We start from the raw sequence: 15,684 nt of genomic DNA on the forward strand, positions 1-15,684 counted from the left end.
GTATATCTCAGGTAAGTCACAGGTGTGTCACAGGTATATCACAGGTGTGTCACAGGTATGTCACAGGTACATCACAGGTACATCAACGGTGTGTCACAGGTATATCACAGGTAAGTCACAGGTTCGTCACAGGTACACCTCAGGTAAGTCACAGGTATATCACAGGTATACCTAAGGTAAGCCACAGGCATATCACAGGTACATAATAGGTACACCACAGGTAAGTCACAGGTATATCACAGGTACATCACAGGTAAGTCACAGGTACATCAAAGGTACAGCTTAGGTAAGTCACAGGTATATCACAGGTGCATCACAGGTATATATCAGGTACACCCTAGGTAAGTCACAGGTATATATCAGGTCACCTTAGGTAAGTCACAGGTATATCACAGGTACACCACAGGTAAGTCACAGGTGCATCACAGGTACACCACAGGTAAACCACACGTACATCACAGGTACACCTTAGGTAAGTCACAGGTATATCACAGGTAAGTCACATGTACACCTTAGGTAAGTCACAGGTACACCACAGGTACATCACAGGTAAACCACACGTACATCACAGGTAAACCGTAGGTAACGAACAGGCAAACAACAAGTAAACCACAGGTAAACCACAAGTAAACTGCAGATACCTCAATTATGAAGAATCCTTCCAAGAATATCGAAGATATATTTTATTCGTCTGTACTCGTTATCCTCATACAAACAGGAAGAACCCTAATATTGAAAAGTCTGACAATTAATCGGAGAAAATACAGGAACGCGAGGTCATAGTAAATAGCAGTCGGTCCCTCATCATCGTAAGAAGGATCCCATCTATACTTCTGCATTTCTGCGTTAGACACGTGCACAGAAGGATTTGACACAAGTGGTAGTGTGTGTTTATTACGCATTTAAGACAGCCATTCACTTGTGGTGTAGTTTAATTACACATCAATTGCAGTAAACTGTTGGAAATCCTGATCTCTGAGCTGAATCTTTCAATAATATGTAGCCTGGTCTAGGCCACCTGAAAACCTATTTAAATATAACATAACATGAGACAAGGTCGACGTTTGTTTTATCGTGGTTTAATTTTCACACCTTAGTCAAGGAAAATGACAATATTTATTATTTGACGAGTACCTGCACAGAGATTTGTTCGGCAAACATTAATGTGTGCATACTCATTCTTTCAGGTGACCGCGAGGTGACCCTGTCACAACCGAGAGGGAACATTTTCTACATTGATGGTTTTGTCATACATATGGTCTGAAACAAAAGTTACTGTATATCTAGAACTGACGTCAATCCGTGACGAACTGTTGCAGAATACCTAGAAATGGCGGGAATCAGTATATTTTTTACTGGAAGAATAAACGGCGTCCTGTTACAATACATCTGAAACTGGCAGTATGACTTTGTTGGGCTTCATTGAGGGGTGGGTTGTCTTTACATCAATGTTCTCAATCCATTATTGTCTTTGAATACAATCAGTTGCAGAATATTATATTGCATACATGGGAACTGGGCCCGTGAAGATCCGGGATAGAATAGGTCTTCAACATCCCATGCTTGCCGTAAAAGGCGACTATGCTTGTCGTAAGAGGCAAATAACGGTATCGGGTGGTCAGGCTCACTGACTTGGTTGATGCATGTCGTTGTATTCCAATAGATGACACGACAATCACGCAGTACTGGAACAATAGACGACACGACAATCACGCAGTACTGGAACAATAGATGGTTCTACAATCACGCAGTACTGGAACAATAGATGACACGACAATCACGCAGTACTGAAACTATTGATGGTTCTACTTTCACGCAGTACTGGAATAATAGATGACACGACAATCACGCAGTACTGGAACAATAGATGACACGACAATCACGCAGTACTGGAACAATAGATGACACGACAATCACGCAGTACTGGAACAATAGATGACACGACAATCACGCAGTACTGGAACAATAGACGACACGACAATCACGCAGTACTGGAACAATAGATGGTTCTACAATCACGCAGTACTGGAATAATAGATGACACGACAATCACGCAGTACTGGAACAATAGATGACACGACAATCACGCAGTACTGGAACAATAGATGACACGACAATCACGCAGTACTGGAATAATAGATGACACGACAATCACGCAGTACTGGAACAATAGATGACACGACAATCACGCAGTACTGGAACAATAGATGACACGACAATCACGCAGTACTGGAACAATAGATGACACGACAATCACGCAGTACTGGAATAATAGATGACACGACAATCACGCAGTAATGGAACAATAGATGGTTCTACAACCACGCAGTACTGGAACAATAGATGACACGACAATCACGCAGTACTGGAACAATATATGATTCTACAATCACGCAGTACTGGAACAATAGATGACACGACAATCACGCAGTACTGGAACAATATATGGTTCTACAATCACGCAGTACTGGAACAATAGATGACACGACAATCACGCAGTACTGGAACAATATATGATTCTACAATCACGCAGTACTGGAACAATAGATGACACGACAATCACGCAGTACTGGAACAATATATGGTTCTACAATCACGCAGTACTGGAATAATATATGGTTCTACAATCACGCAGTACTGGAACAATAGATGGTTCTACAATCACGCAGTACTGGAACAATAGATGGTTCTACAATCACGCAGTACAGGAATAATAGATGACACGACAATCACGCAGTACTGGAACAATAGATGACACGACAATCACGCAGTACTGGAACAATATATGGTTCTACAATCACGCAGTACTGGAATAATAGATGACACGACAATCACGCAGTACTGGAACAATATATGGTTCTACAATCACGCAGTACTGGAACAATAGATGACACGACAATCACGCAGTACTGGAATAATATATGGTTCTACAATCACGCAGTACTGGAACAATAGGAGGCACTATCTGGGGTTCTTGAGCTAGTAAGTCTCCCTTACAGGCACATACAATGTTCACACGAGTGAGGCTGACAGCCGTCAGTCACCCACAGACAGATACTCCAGCCTCATGGAGAATGGTTACTATTCCCGAGGGACGTCACGTCACTTAGTCCCTTCATAATTCCTGCAGTTACAACAGAACCGGAATCAGCGACAAGAGTCGGGCTTGTTTTAGCACGTGCTGTTTACAAATACTGGCCTCGGCAATTCGCCACCAAACATAACCAAGGGCCGTCAGTCGAGTTGTTTGTCCATCAATTATTTACCTGCTCCTACCTCGTGTTGCTGTAACCTGTCTCAATTAATTCAAAACAACGCCGGGCCTGACCACGTCGGAAAACAAACACGAGAGAGAGAGAGAGAGAGAGAGAGAGAGATAGAGAGAGAGAGAGAGAGAGAGAGAGAGAGAGAGAGAGAGAGAGAGAGAGAGAAATATATATATAGAGTTAGTTTATTCACCCACACTGCCGACGTAGTGAGTTTTTCTTACTTAGTTTTACGTATAGTTTCACCGGGAGCGAGATAGTCGGCGATGACGAGAGTGATAGTATACAAACCTGATCTCGCACGTTCAGTGGGCCATCCTTGCCTCCGGTGATGAGATAAGTGTTTACCCTCGGGTGTACCTAACCGGCCCCACCAGTAAGACTGAGAATAACGCTGACAAGACCCAGATGTATGTGCAAACACAAGGGTTTTAAGTAAATCACGGCAAGAATAGCGTGGGAGATACATAATGGGGTTATTATTGGATGTAAACTGTAACACCTTGTGTCTATAACGAGAGCGCATAATCTGCATGTTCCTTTCTCCGACTCACGTTGACATGGAAGCTCTCTGAGGAGAATAGAAACGTCATTGGGTAATGCGTTCTTATATGACGCCGAAGAAACATGCGCATTGCAGGACGGCTTCACTTGCTGATGTTCAAATGTAATGAGACGTGTTGGTCGTACTCGAGACGCGTCATAAACAGACACATTGATTGGTGACGTGAAACTTTAAGGGAAGGGAACATCCCGTTTTTGGATGTTAAACATCTTCCTGCTTCAAAACGTGTTATGGTAAAGGGAGAGGTGTTTATATAACGTTGTTGTAAGTTCACCAATCCCCTTCAAATAACAAATCTTTCCTGAAGAAAATAGTGTTCAAATCCAGTAGGCGAAGCTTCACAATTTCTTCGTCATGTGACGTAGTATGATAGCATGTCCTTATCTCCACACCCAGTGTGTAAATATTCATATCTTTGTAATATGCCCATCCCCCTTTGGCCATTCTGCTATCGTCAGCCCCCCTCGGGGTGTATTTACCCGTCGGGACATTGAACGTTTTGTTTTGGAATACAGCTGACACATATCACTGGTCGAATTGTAACTTGAAACGAATAAATCGTGCATACATCTGTTCACATTTCAGTGTATATAATTCTATCCAAACTGTTATAAATTTTACTCTTCAATAACGAACATGTAAGACCTCATTAGTATACGTCTTGAGCTTGGCAGTTGAGATTAATTACCCGGTACTACAGTCTCCCCGACATCAACAGGCAGCCCTGATTACGTATTTACGCGTCACCACAGAGCGGCAGAGCTGTGGTGTGAGTCAGTCGTGGTAAGAACCTGTTCTTCTTCTGCCGCCTGAGGCAGACAGTCAAGCGTGACTATGTGACACCACCACACAAGGCACCATTCTGTGTCCCCGACTTGGAGAGTCATACAGTGTATTCACCATGAGGAGAACGTATCTCAGTTGTTTCATGTTTCTTGTGTTCCTTGTCCAACTCCCAGAGAACGCAGGTAGGTTCCCATTTGTTATATCCTCACACAGCAGTGACACTCATCAGTTTACGGATCGTTAATGTGGAGACGATGTGTCAAGTCTGGCTGTTGACAAATGGAATTATTCTTTCTTAAAACAGTCAGACTGTTTGAACGAATGTTAATATGAGGATTACGTACCAGCTTCTGAAATTATTACACAATTATTGTCAGTATCTATCATAAATACATACCAGGCAATATATATATAATAAATATACCACGTAGAAGCTGTCAGTGAGAATCAGGCATACACCGAACGTGTATATTGAAGAAAGTTTAGTGGATATTTTTCTGTCATTTCTATTTCTCCGATTGCCTCCCTGTATTACTGCATTAACTTTGACGTGTATGTCACCTGTACACCTGTGATGTACCTGTGACATCTGCGCCATAACGGTACACTGTATGCCTGCTCCACCCTTGACGTGTATGTCACTTGTACACCTGTGATGTACCTGTGACATCTGCGCCATAACGGTACACTGTATGCCTGCTCCACCCTTGACGTGTATGTCACCTGTACACCTGTGATGCACCTGTGACATCTGCGCCATAACGGTACACTGTATGCCTGCTCCACCCTTGACGTGTATGTCACCTGTACACCTGTGATGCACCTGTGACATCTGCGCCATAACGGTACACTGTATGCCTGCTCCACCCTTGACGTGTATGTCACCTGTACACCTGTGATGCACCTGTGACATCTGCGCCATAACGGTACACTGTATGCCTGCTCCACCCTTGACGTGTATGTCACCTGTACACATGTGATGCACCTGTGACATCTGCGCCATAACGGTACACTGTATGCCTGCTCCACCCTTGACGTGTATGTCACCTGTACACATGTGATGTACCTGTGACATCTGCGCCATAACGGTACACTGTATGCCTGCTCCACCCTTGACGTGTATGTCACCTGTACACCTGTGATGCACCTGTGACATCTGCGCCATAACGGTACACTGTATGCCTGCTCCACCCTTGACGTGTATGTCACCTGTACACATGTGATGTACCTGTGACATCTGCGCCATAACGGTACACTGTATGCCTGCTCCACCCTTGACGTGTATGTCACCTGTACACCTGTGATGCACCTGTGACATCTGCGCCATAACGGTACACTGTATCCCTGCTCCACCCTTGACGTGTATGTCACCTGTACACCTGTGATGCACCTGTGACATCTGCGCCATAACGGTACACTGTATGCCTGCTCCACCCTTGACGTGTATGTCACCTGTACACATGTGATGTACCTGTGACATCTGCGCCATAACGGTACACTGTATGCCTGCTCCACCCTTGATGTGTATGTCACCTGTACACATGTGATGTACCTGTGACATCTGCGCCATAACGGTACACTGTATGCCTGCTCCACCCTTGACGTGTATGTCACCTGTACACATGTGATGTACCTGTGACATCTGCGCCATAACGGTACACTGTATGCCTGCTCCACCCTTGACGTGTATGTCACCTGTACACTTGAACGTATAATACACCTGTGTCATACCTGTACACGCCCAATGGCGAGCCGAACATTGTTCTTCTGATGGATTATTCTCTGCCTTCTTTGCGTCTGTACCTAAACAAAACGTCATTTGTCATGCGTGGATGGTTTCCGGGTTGCCCCGTACTGACAATATAATGAAAGTATTTGCATGTTTTAACCAGCTTTGTGTGATTGGGTCGCTTGAACACAGACAGTTCTATAATTATCTTAGAGGTATGTTTGCGGTTATGTACTTATGTGTTCTATGTCCACGTATGTGTTCTATGTCCACGTGTCCCGTGAAGATCCGGGTCAGATGGTACCGTAAAAGGCAACTATGTCGGAAGAGGTGACTTACGGGATCGGGTGTGTTCTATGTCCACGGGTGGTCAGGATCGCTGACTAGGTTGATCCATGTCATCGTGTCCCAATTGCGTGGACCGATGCTCATGCTATCGATCACTGGATTGTCTGGTCTAGACTCGATCATTTACGGTTAGCTGGAATATTGCAGAGTTCGGCGTAAAACAACCAACCACCACCAACAACAACGCATGTGTTCTATGTCCAAGTATGTGTTCTATGTTCATGTATGTGTTCTAGGTCCACGTATTTGTTCCATGTTCACGTGTGTGTTCTATGTCCGCTATGTGTTCTATGTCCGCTGTGTTCTATGTCCACGTATGTGTTCTATGTCCGCTGTGTTCTATGTCCACGTATGTGTTCTATGTCCACGTATGTGTTCTATGTCCACGTATGTGTTCTATCTCCACGTATGTGTTCTATCTCCACGTATGTGTTCCATGCCAACGTATGTGTTCTATGTCCACGTATGTGTTCTATATCCATGCATGTGTCCTATGTCCACGTATGTGTTCTATCTCTACGTATGTGTTCTATGTCCACGTATGTGTTCTATGTCCACGTATGTGTTCTATGTCAACGTATGTGTTCTATGTCCACGTATGTGTTCTTTGCCCACGTATGTGTTCTATGTCCACGTATGTGTTCTATGTCCACGTATGTGTTCTATGTCCACGTATGTGTTCCATGCCAACGTATGTGTTCTATGTCCACGTATGTGTTCTATCTCCACGTATGTGTTCTATGTCCACGTATGTGTTCTATGCCCACGTATGTGTTCTATGTCCACGTATGTGTTCTATGCCCACGTATGTGTTCTATGTCCACGTATGTGTTCTATGTCCACGTATGTGTTCTATGTCCACGTATGTGTTCTATGTCCACGTATGTGTCCTATGTCCACGTATGTGTTCTATGTCCACGTATGTGTTCTATGTCCACGTATGTGTTCCATGCCAACGTAAGTGTTCTATGCCCACGTATGTGTTCTATATCCATGTATGTGTCCTATGTCCACGTATGTGTTCTATGTCCACGTATGTGTTCTATGTCCACGTATGTGTTCTATGTCCACGTATGTGTTCTATGCCCACGTATGTGTTCTATATCCATGTATATGTTCTATGTCCACGTATGTGTTTTATCTCCGCTGTGTATTCTATGTCCACGTATGTGTTCTATGTCCACGTAAGTGTTCTATGCCCACGTATGTGTTCTATGTCCACGTATGTGTTCTATGTCCACGTATGTGTTCTATCTCCACGTATGTGTTCTATGTCCACGTATGTGTTTTATCTCCGCTGTGTATTCTATGTCCACGTATGTTTGTCCAGTTATGGGTCAATGGATGAATATTAAGATAATGGTTTGATCTAGCGGACAATGCAATAACTTATGTTCTCGTTTATTCCGTTTCAACAATCGGTTTGAGACACGGGTACTTTGTGACCTCATCTGCTCGAGACACTTAGACTGTGGAGACAGTCGGTATATGACAGCGTCAAGGGGATATGTGTTTGTGGCCGCACTCCGTCAGCATGTCTATGTTCGTTACGCACACGCACGCACGCACGCACGCATGCACGCACGCACACGCACACACATACACACACACACATACACACACGCACGCACGCACGCACGCACGCACGCACGCACGCACGCACGCACGCACGCATGCACGCACACACACACATACACACACGCACGCACGCACGCACGCGCGCGCGCGCGACCCGTGAAGATCCGGGGTAGAATAGGCCTTCAGCAACCCATTCTTGCCGTAAAAAGGTGGTCAGGCTTGCTGATTTGGTTGATGCACGTAATCGGTCCCAATTGCGTGGATCGATGCTCATGATGTCAATCACTGGATTGTCTGGTCCAGACTCGATTATTTACAGACCGCCGTCATATAGCTGGAATATTGCTGAGTGCGACGTTAAACAACAAACAAACAAACAAACAAACAAACACACACACACACACACACACACACACACACACACACACACACACACACACACACACACACACACACACACACACACACACACACACACACACACACACACACACACAGTGTGTCGCTAATATGTTTGTGTGTGTGTGTGTGTCTAGGTATATATGTATGTATGATACTCTGAGCATGAAATGTACTGAATGTATCGTATCTGAGCATAAAATAAAGGGAATGTATCACATTCTGAGCATGACATCCAGTGAATGTATCATAATCTCAACATGACATTTAGTGAATGTATCATATTCTGAGCATGACATTCAGTGAATATCATAATCTCAACATGACATCCAGTGAATGTATTATATTCTGAGCATGAGTGAGTGAGTGAGTGAGTTGGGTTTAACGCCGCTTTTAACAATATTCCAGTTATATCACGGCGTGTCAGCTTAATGTGGGAGGAAAGCCCGAAGTGATGCAGGTCTCAGACGTTTACCACTTCGGTGAAACCAACGAGCATGGGTATGGTGCTGACAAACCTAGAAACATAATCGGGGCGAACCGGGATTCGAACCCACAATCATAGGTTTCTGGCGTGCCCAAGGAACGCAACTCTGCACAGCGAATCGCGGGCCACCCGTGCCCCTTCTGGGCATGACATCCAGTGTTCCGTGTACCGTGTACTGTCTTCCGTATATTGTGCACTGTGTTTTCTGTGTACCGTGCACCATGCACCCTGTACCGTGCACTGTGTACCATGTTCCGTGCACCGTGTACCGCATTCCGTGCACCGTGCACCCTGTACCATGCACCGTGTACCATGTTCCATGCACCATGTACCGTGTATCATATTCCGTGTTCCGTGGTCCGTGTACCGTGCACTGTGCTACGTGCACCGCGTACTGCGTACTGTGCGCCATGTAGCGTGCACCGTGTAGCGTGCACCGCGTACTGCGTACTGTGCGCCCTGTAGCGTGCACCGTGTACCGTGCACCATGTTACGTGTACTGTGTTTCGTTTATCGTGCACCTTGTTCCGTGTACTGTGCACCGTGCACCTTGCACCTTGCACAGTGTACCGTGCACCGTGTAATAGCGTTTGTTGCGTGTATCTGTCGTTAAACGCTATATCGCCATGTTTCAGCCGGCGCTGATGTTCTGAGCATGGCATTCAGTGAATGTATCATGTTCTGAGCATGACATTCAGAGAATGTATCATATTGAAGGGATGACATTCCATATATCGTGCACCGTATTCCGTGTACCGTGTACCATGCACTGTGTACCATGCACCGTGCACCATGCACCCTACTACGTACAACGTGTACCGTGTACCATGTACTGTGTACTGTGCACCCTGTAGCGTTCACCATGTACCATGTACCGTGTACTGTTTACTGTGCACCGTGCACCCTGTACTGTGTTTTATGTATCTTGTATCGTGCACCTTGTTCCGTGTACCGTGCACCGTGTACCGTTTAGCGTGCACCGTGTATTGTGTACTGTGCACACTATAGCGTGAACCGTGTACTGTTTACCATGTACCATGTACTGTTTACCGTGTACCGTGCACCATGTACCATGTACTGTTTACCGTGCACCGTGCACCGTGTACTGTGTTTCGTGCAACTTGTTCCGTTACCGTTCACCGTGCACCTTTCACCATGTACCATATACCGTGTACCATGCACCCTGCACCCCCACACCGTGCACCATGCACAGTGTACCGTGCACCGTGTAGTAGTGTTTGTTGATATCCAGTGTACCGTGTACCGTGTTCTGTAAATCGTGCATTGCTTTCCGTGTACCGTGCACCGTGTTCCGTGCACACTGCACCGTGTACCGTGCATCGTGCACCATGCATCCCATTCCGTGCACCCTGCTACGTGTACCGTGTACAATGTTCCATGCACCGTGTAGCGTGCATCGTGTACCGTGCAACGTGCACCCTGTGCCGTGTACCGTCTACTGTCTACCGTGTATCGTGCACCGTGAACCGTCTACCGTCTACCGTGTATCGTACACTGTGTTCCGTGCACCGTGTACCGTGCATCGTGTACCGTGCACAGTTGACGTACACCGTGTAGCAGTGTTTGTTGCGTGCATCTGTGTTTAAACGCTATATCGTCATGTTTCAGCCGGCGCCAAGTGCTATGCATGCAGCTACATTTTTGCCGGCCACGACGGGGTCTTCGGCTACAGCTGCGTGAACGACACGAGCAACTTCGAAAGCACCTCTCAGATTGAGTGTGAGCTGCCACGGAAATGTATCATCAAGGCTGTTTATGATAGAAGTAAGATTGACAATTATCCTGCTTGATAGTGATACACACGATTTAAGGATAAATTTCAAAACAAATTGGTACCCTTAACAAGTAGTCATATAGCATCTCTTTTTATTAATGTAAATAACATGTCTTAAAACTATCTGATTAATACGCTAGCAGTGCGTCCTTTACATAAAAAAATAAATATGTGTTTTGTGTTACAATTTATAATTACATCAATTACATCACAGCGAGTCGGCGTAACGGGAGAGTTAACAAATATACATGTGATAATCCTGTGTGATGAATAACATGCGACTCCCTGTTTTCCAGACGTCCAGCGCCTGTTATCAATGGACAAGGGGTGCCAGGTCCCACAAGGGGAGACAGGGTGTGACGCGCCGGACGGCATCAGACCAGTCTGCTATTATAACTGTGACACTGACCTATGTAACTTCTTCGACGGAAACCTCGCCTTTGTAAACATGCCTCTACCGGGGAAAGCAGCCCCGACATCGTCGTCAGGTCTCTACGACACTTTGATGATGGCTGTGCTGGCAGCATACACATCCGTATAGCCTCAAGGTCATCCGTCACCACCCGTCACCATCATCGCTAACCAGAATCAACTGAATGGATAGATGCTTCTCTATAGAAGTTAAAGAACATTCGATTCTTTTATATTAATATGGTTAAATTGTCATGACATGACTGATTAGCTACAGTAACATGAAGGAATCGGTGTTCTTTAACTTCTTTAGAGTAGGATATATTGAAACATCTTTAAGGGGTAACACGTGACGAGCTGAACAGTTCACGTTACTAGACACTCAATGCACCAGTACTGATACTTCCGGTCAACAATGATCAACTTACTCTGGTGCTGATTCATGCACATTATGGATATTATAGTCGACGCTACTTACGTCACACACATCTGGAGACAAGGAGACAATTATAACACTGTATAGTAACTGACGCTTGTTCAATGTTGTAACAGGGTGGGGGAACAGCACGATTAGGGGAACAGCACGTGTAGGGGAACAGCGAGTGTAGGGGAACAGCACGTGTAGGGGAACAGCGAGTGTAGGGGAACAGCGCGAGTAGGGGAACAGCGCGTGTAGGGGAACAGCACGTGTAGGGGACAGCGCGTGTAGGGGAACAGCGAGTGTAGGGGAACAGCGCGAGTAGGGGAACAGCGCGTGTAGGGGAACAGCACGTGTAGGGGAACAGCACGATTAGGGGAACAGCACGTGTAGGTGAACAGCGCGTGTAGGGGAACAGCACTTGTAGGGGAACAGCGCGTGTAGGGGAACAGCGCGAGTAGGGGAACAGCACGAATAGGGGAACAGCGCGTGTAGGGTAACAACACGTGTAGGGGAACAGCACGTGTAGGGGAACAGCGCGTGTAGGGGAACAGAACGTGTAGGGGAACAGCGCGTGTAGGGGAACAGCGCGAGTAGGGGAACAGCACGAATAGGGGAACAACGCGTGTAGGGTAACAGCACGTGTAGGGGAACAGCACGTGTAGAGGAACAGCGCGAGTAGGGGAACAGCGCGTGTAGGGGAACAGCACGTGTAGGGGAACAGCACGATTAGGGGAACAGCGCGTGTAGGGGAACAGCGCGAGTAGGGTAACAGCACGTGTAGGGGAACAGCGCGTGTAGGGGAACAGCACGTGTAGGGGAACAGCACGTGTAGGGGAACAGTACGTGTAGGGGAACAGCGCGAGTAGGGGAACAGCACGTGTAGGGGAACAGCGCGTCTAGGGGAACAGCACGTGTAGGGGAACAGCACGTGTAGGGGAACAGCACGATTAGGGGAACAGCGCGAGTAGGGTAACAGCGCGAGTAGGGGATCAGCACGTGTAGGAGAACAGCACGAGTAGGGGAGTCACGAGTCACCTTATATCGGGATATATCGAGGCCGTTCAGGTTAAGTCAACTACAGCGGCTTTATACTTGACATAGTTACATTCCTAATTACTGTTTATCCAGTGTAAGACATTATATTGCCATGGATTCTGTCAACTGGTAATGTGAAACATCCGTTGTGAATTAACACAGGAAGCATAGACGCGTAGATTCAGATTACATTTTAAATAACGATCTCGTTGAACATATAAAACTGGGGCATTGACAGCTGCATGTGCAGCGGAACCCCGTTAAACCGCACGATAACGTCGTCCGGATGAGTACAGATTGCTATTAGGATATGTAGAAGATGTGGAAGGTGTCTGGATTAACGAGATTACCATTCAAACGGCATGTCAGCAGCGGACGTGGTATGATGTGAAAACAGTGTGACAGTCTCACGGCATGTCAGCAGCGGACGTGGTATGACGTGAAGACAGTGTGACAGTCTCACGGCATGTCAGCAGCGGACGTGGTATGATGTGAAAACAGTGTGACAGTCTCACGGCATGTCAGCAGCGGACGTGGTATGATGTGAAAACAGTGTGACAGTCTCACGGCATGTCAGCAGCGGACGTGGTATGATGTGAAAACAGTGTGACAGTCTCACGGCATGTCAGCAGCGGACGTGGTGTGATGTGAAGACAGTTTGACAGTCTCACGGCATGTCTACACAACGGACCCGGTATGATGTGAAGACAGTGTGACAGTATCAGTACCTGCCCGTGTACCTGTGCAGGTAAACACTGACTGCACCACTTACTGCATAATACGGACACTTCTTGTATAAAACTGTTTTTTTGTTTGAATACTACCTGTCTTGTTGCTAACTTGTTAACATACATCTCACTGTTATAATGTATCACAATTAATGACATTAAAAAATATCTACAACACGGATATGTGGGGACGGTGATCAATAGCACAACACAGTGATCTATTGCACAACACGGAGATATATTGCACAACACAGTGATCTATTGCACAAAACAGAGATCTATTGCACAACACGGTGATCTATACACTACATAGCGAACTATTCCACAACACGGAGATGTATTGCACAACACAAAGATCTATTCCACAACACGGAGATCTATTCCACAACACGGAGATCTATTGCACAACACGGTGATCTATAGCAGAACACAGTGATCAATAGCACAACACAAAGATCTATAGCACAACATAGTGATCAATTGCACAACACGGGGATCAATACACAACACAGTGATCTTTCGCACAACACAAAGATCTATTGCACAACACGGTGATCAATAGCTCAGTACGGAGATATGTAACCTAACACGGTGATCTACAGCACAACACAGTGATCTATTGCACAACACAATGATCTATTGCACAACATGGTGATCTATACACAACACAATGATCTATTGATCAACACAATGATTTATTGATCAACACAGAGATCTATTGCACAACAGTGATCTATAGCACAACACGGTGATCTATAGCACAACACAATGATCTATAGCACAGCACAGTGATCTATTGCACAACACAGCGATTTATTGCACAACACGGAGATCTATTGCGCAATACAGTGATCAATAGCACAACACGGTGATGTACTACGTAACACGGTTATCAGTGGTACAACACCACAATAGCACAACACGATGATTTACAGCACAACAGGACCGCCTCCGTGGTCTAGTGGTAGAGCGTCCGCCCGGAGAGCGGAAGGTCCGGGGTTCGATCCCCGACCGCGTCATACCAAAAGACGTTAAAGATGGCACTTGTTGTTACCCTGTCTGGCGCTCGGCATTAAGGGGCTAAAACAAGGACTGGTCGGCTCGGGGTCAGTATACTGTGTATGAGTGGGGTATTCATGTTAAACCCGCAACATGGTATCTCAGTGAGCTAGCACTATAAATCGGCATCAGTCCGGACTAGTACAAGCAGCCACACAAACACACACACGTACATGCACGTCGCTATATAAGTGCAATAATCTTGGACGCGACGTTAAACCTCATTTCACCTCACCTCACTTACAGCACAACACGGTGATCTATAGCACAACACAGTGATCTATAGCCTACACAGTGATGTATAGCCCACACAGTGATCTGCAGCAAATCACGGTGATCTATAGCCAACACGGCGACCTATCACACAGCACGGTGATCTGTAGCACAACACGGTGACATCACTACACTGTGATCTATAGCACAGCACGGTGACCTACAGCACAACACGGTGATATCACTACATTGTGATGTATAGTACAACACAGGGTTCGTTTGCACAGCACGGAGATCTATAGCACATCACGATGATCTATAGCACAGCACGGTGATTTATTGCACAATACAGTGATCCATCACACAACATGACGATCTATAGCACAACACGGTGACCTATAGCACAACACAGTGATCAACAGCACAGTGATCTATCGCACAATACGCTGAGAGCACTACATTGTGATCTATAGCACAACACTGTGATCCATTGCACAGCACGGTGATTTATAGCACAACACAGTGATCAATAACACAGCACGGTGACATATAGCACAACACGGTGATCTATAACACAACACGTTGACATGTAGCACAACACAGTGATCAATAACACAACAGGGTGATCTATCGCACAACACGGTGATCTATAGCATAATACGGTGAAAGCTAGAACAACAGAGTGATTTATTGCACAAGAACGTGATCTTACAGTTCCACTCCAACCTCTGACCGGAGATTAATTTCTCTTCTGAGCCTTTTGAGGACAAGCGAGTCTTGTTTTTGCACATTTGTAATGGCTTGGCGATTAATAGATAATTCCGTTATGTTACTTAAGATTAGATTATATTGAAGGATAAAACA

General features: G+C 45.8%; 1 protein-coding gene across 1 annotated transcript; it reads left to right on the forward strand.

The window, feature by feature from the left end:
* The first annotated feature begins 4,564 nt into the window (after window positions 1-4,564).
* On the forward strand, window positions 4,565-13,640 carry LOC124123369. Its single transcript, XM_046486598.2, has 3 exons — window positions 4,565-4,799; window positions 10,788-10,943; window positions 11,250-13,640. Exons 1-3 carry the CDS (start codon window positions 4,733-4,735, stop codon window positions 11,492-11,494), a joined length of 468 nt encoding a protein of 155 aa, XP_046342554.1. The 5' UTR covers window positions 4,565-4,732; the 3' UTR covers window positions 11,495-13,640.
* The last annotated feature ends 2,044 nt before the right edge of the window (window positions 13,641-15,684 follow it).

This window comes from Haliotis rufescens, unplaced genomic scaffold, assembly GCF_023055435.1.
Source record: "Haliotis rufescens isolate VD_foot unplaced genomic scaffold, xgHalRufe1.0.p SCAF_31, whole genome shotgun sequence".
Classification (NCBI taxonomy): Eukaryota; Metazoa; Mollusca; class Gastropoda; order Lepetellida; family Haliotidae; genus Haliotis; species Haliotis rufescens.

Coding starts and splice junctions, on each gene's coding strand:
- LOC124123369 (XM_046486598.2), top strand. CDS start 4,733: ATGAGGAGAACGTATCTCAGTTGTTTCATGTTTCTTGTGTTCCTTGTC. Junction 4,800..10,787: donor CCAACTCCCAGAGAACGCAG/GTAGGTTCCCAT, acceptor GTCATGTTTCAG/CCGGCGCCAAGTGCTATGCA. Junction 10,944..11,249: donor CAAGGCTGTTTATGATAGAA/GTAAGATTGACA, acceptor CCTGTTTTCCAG/ACGTCCAGCGCCTGTTATCA.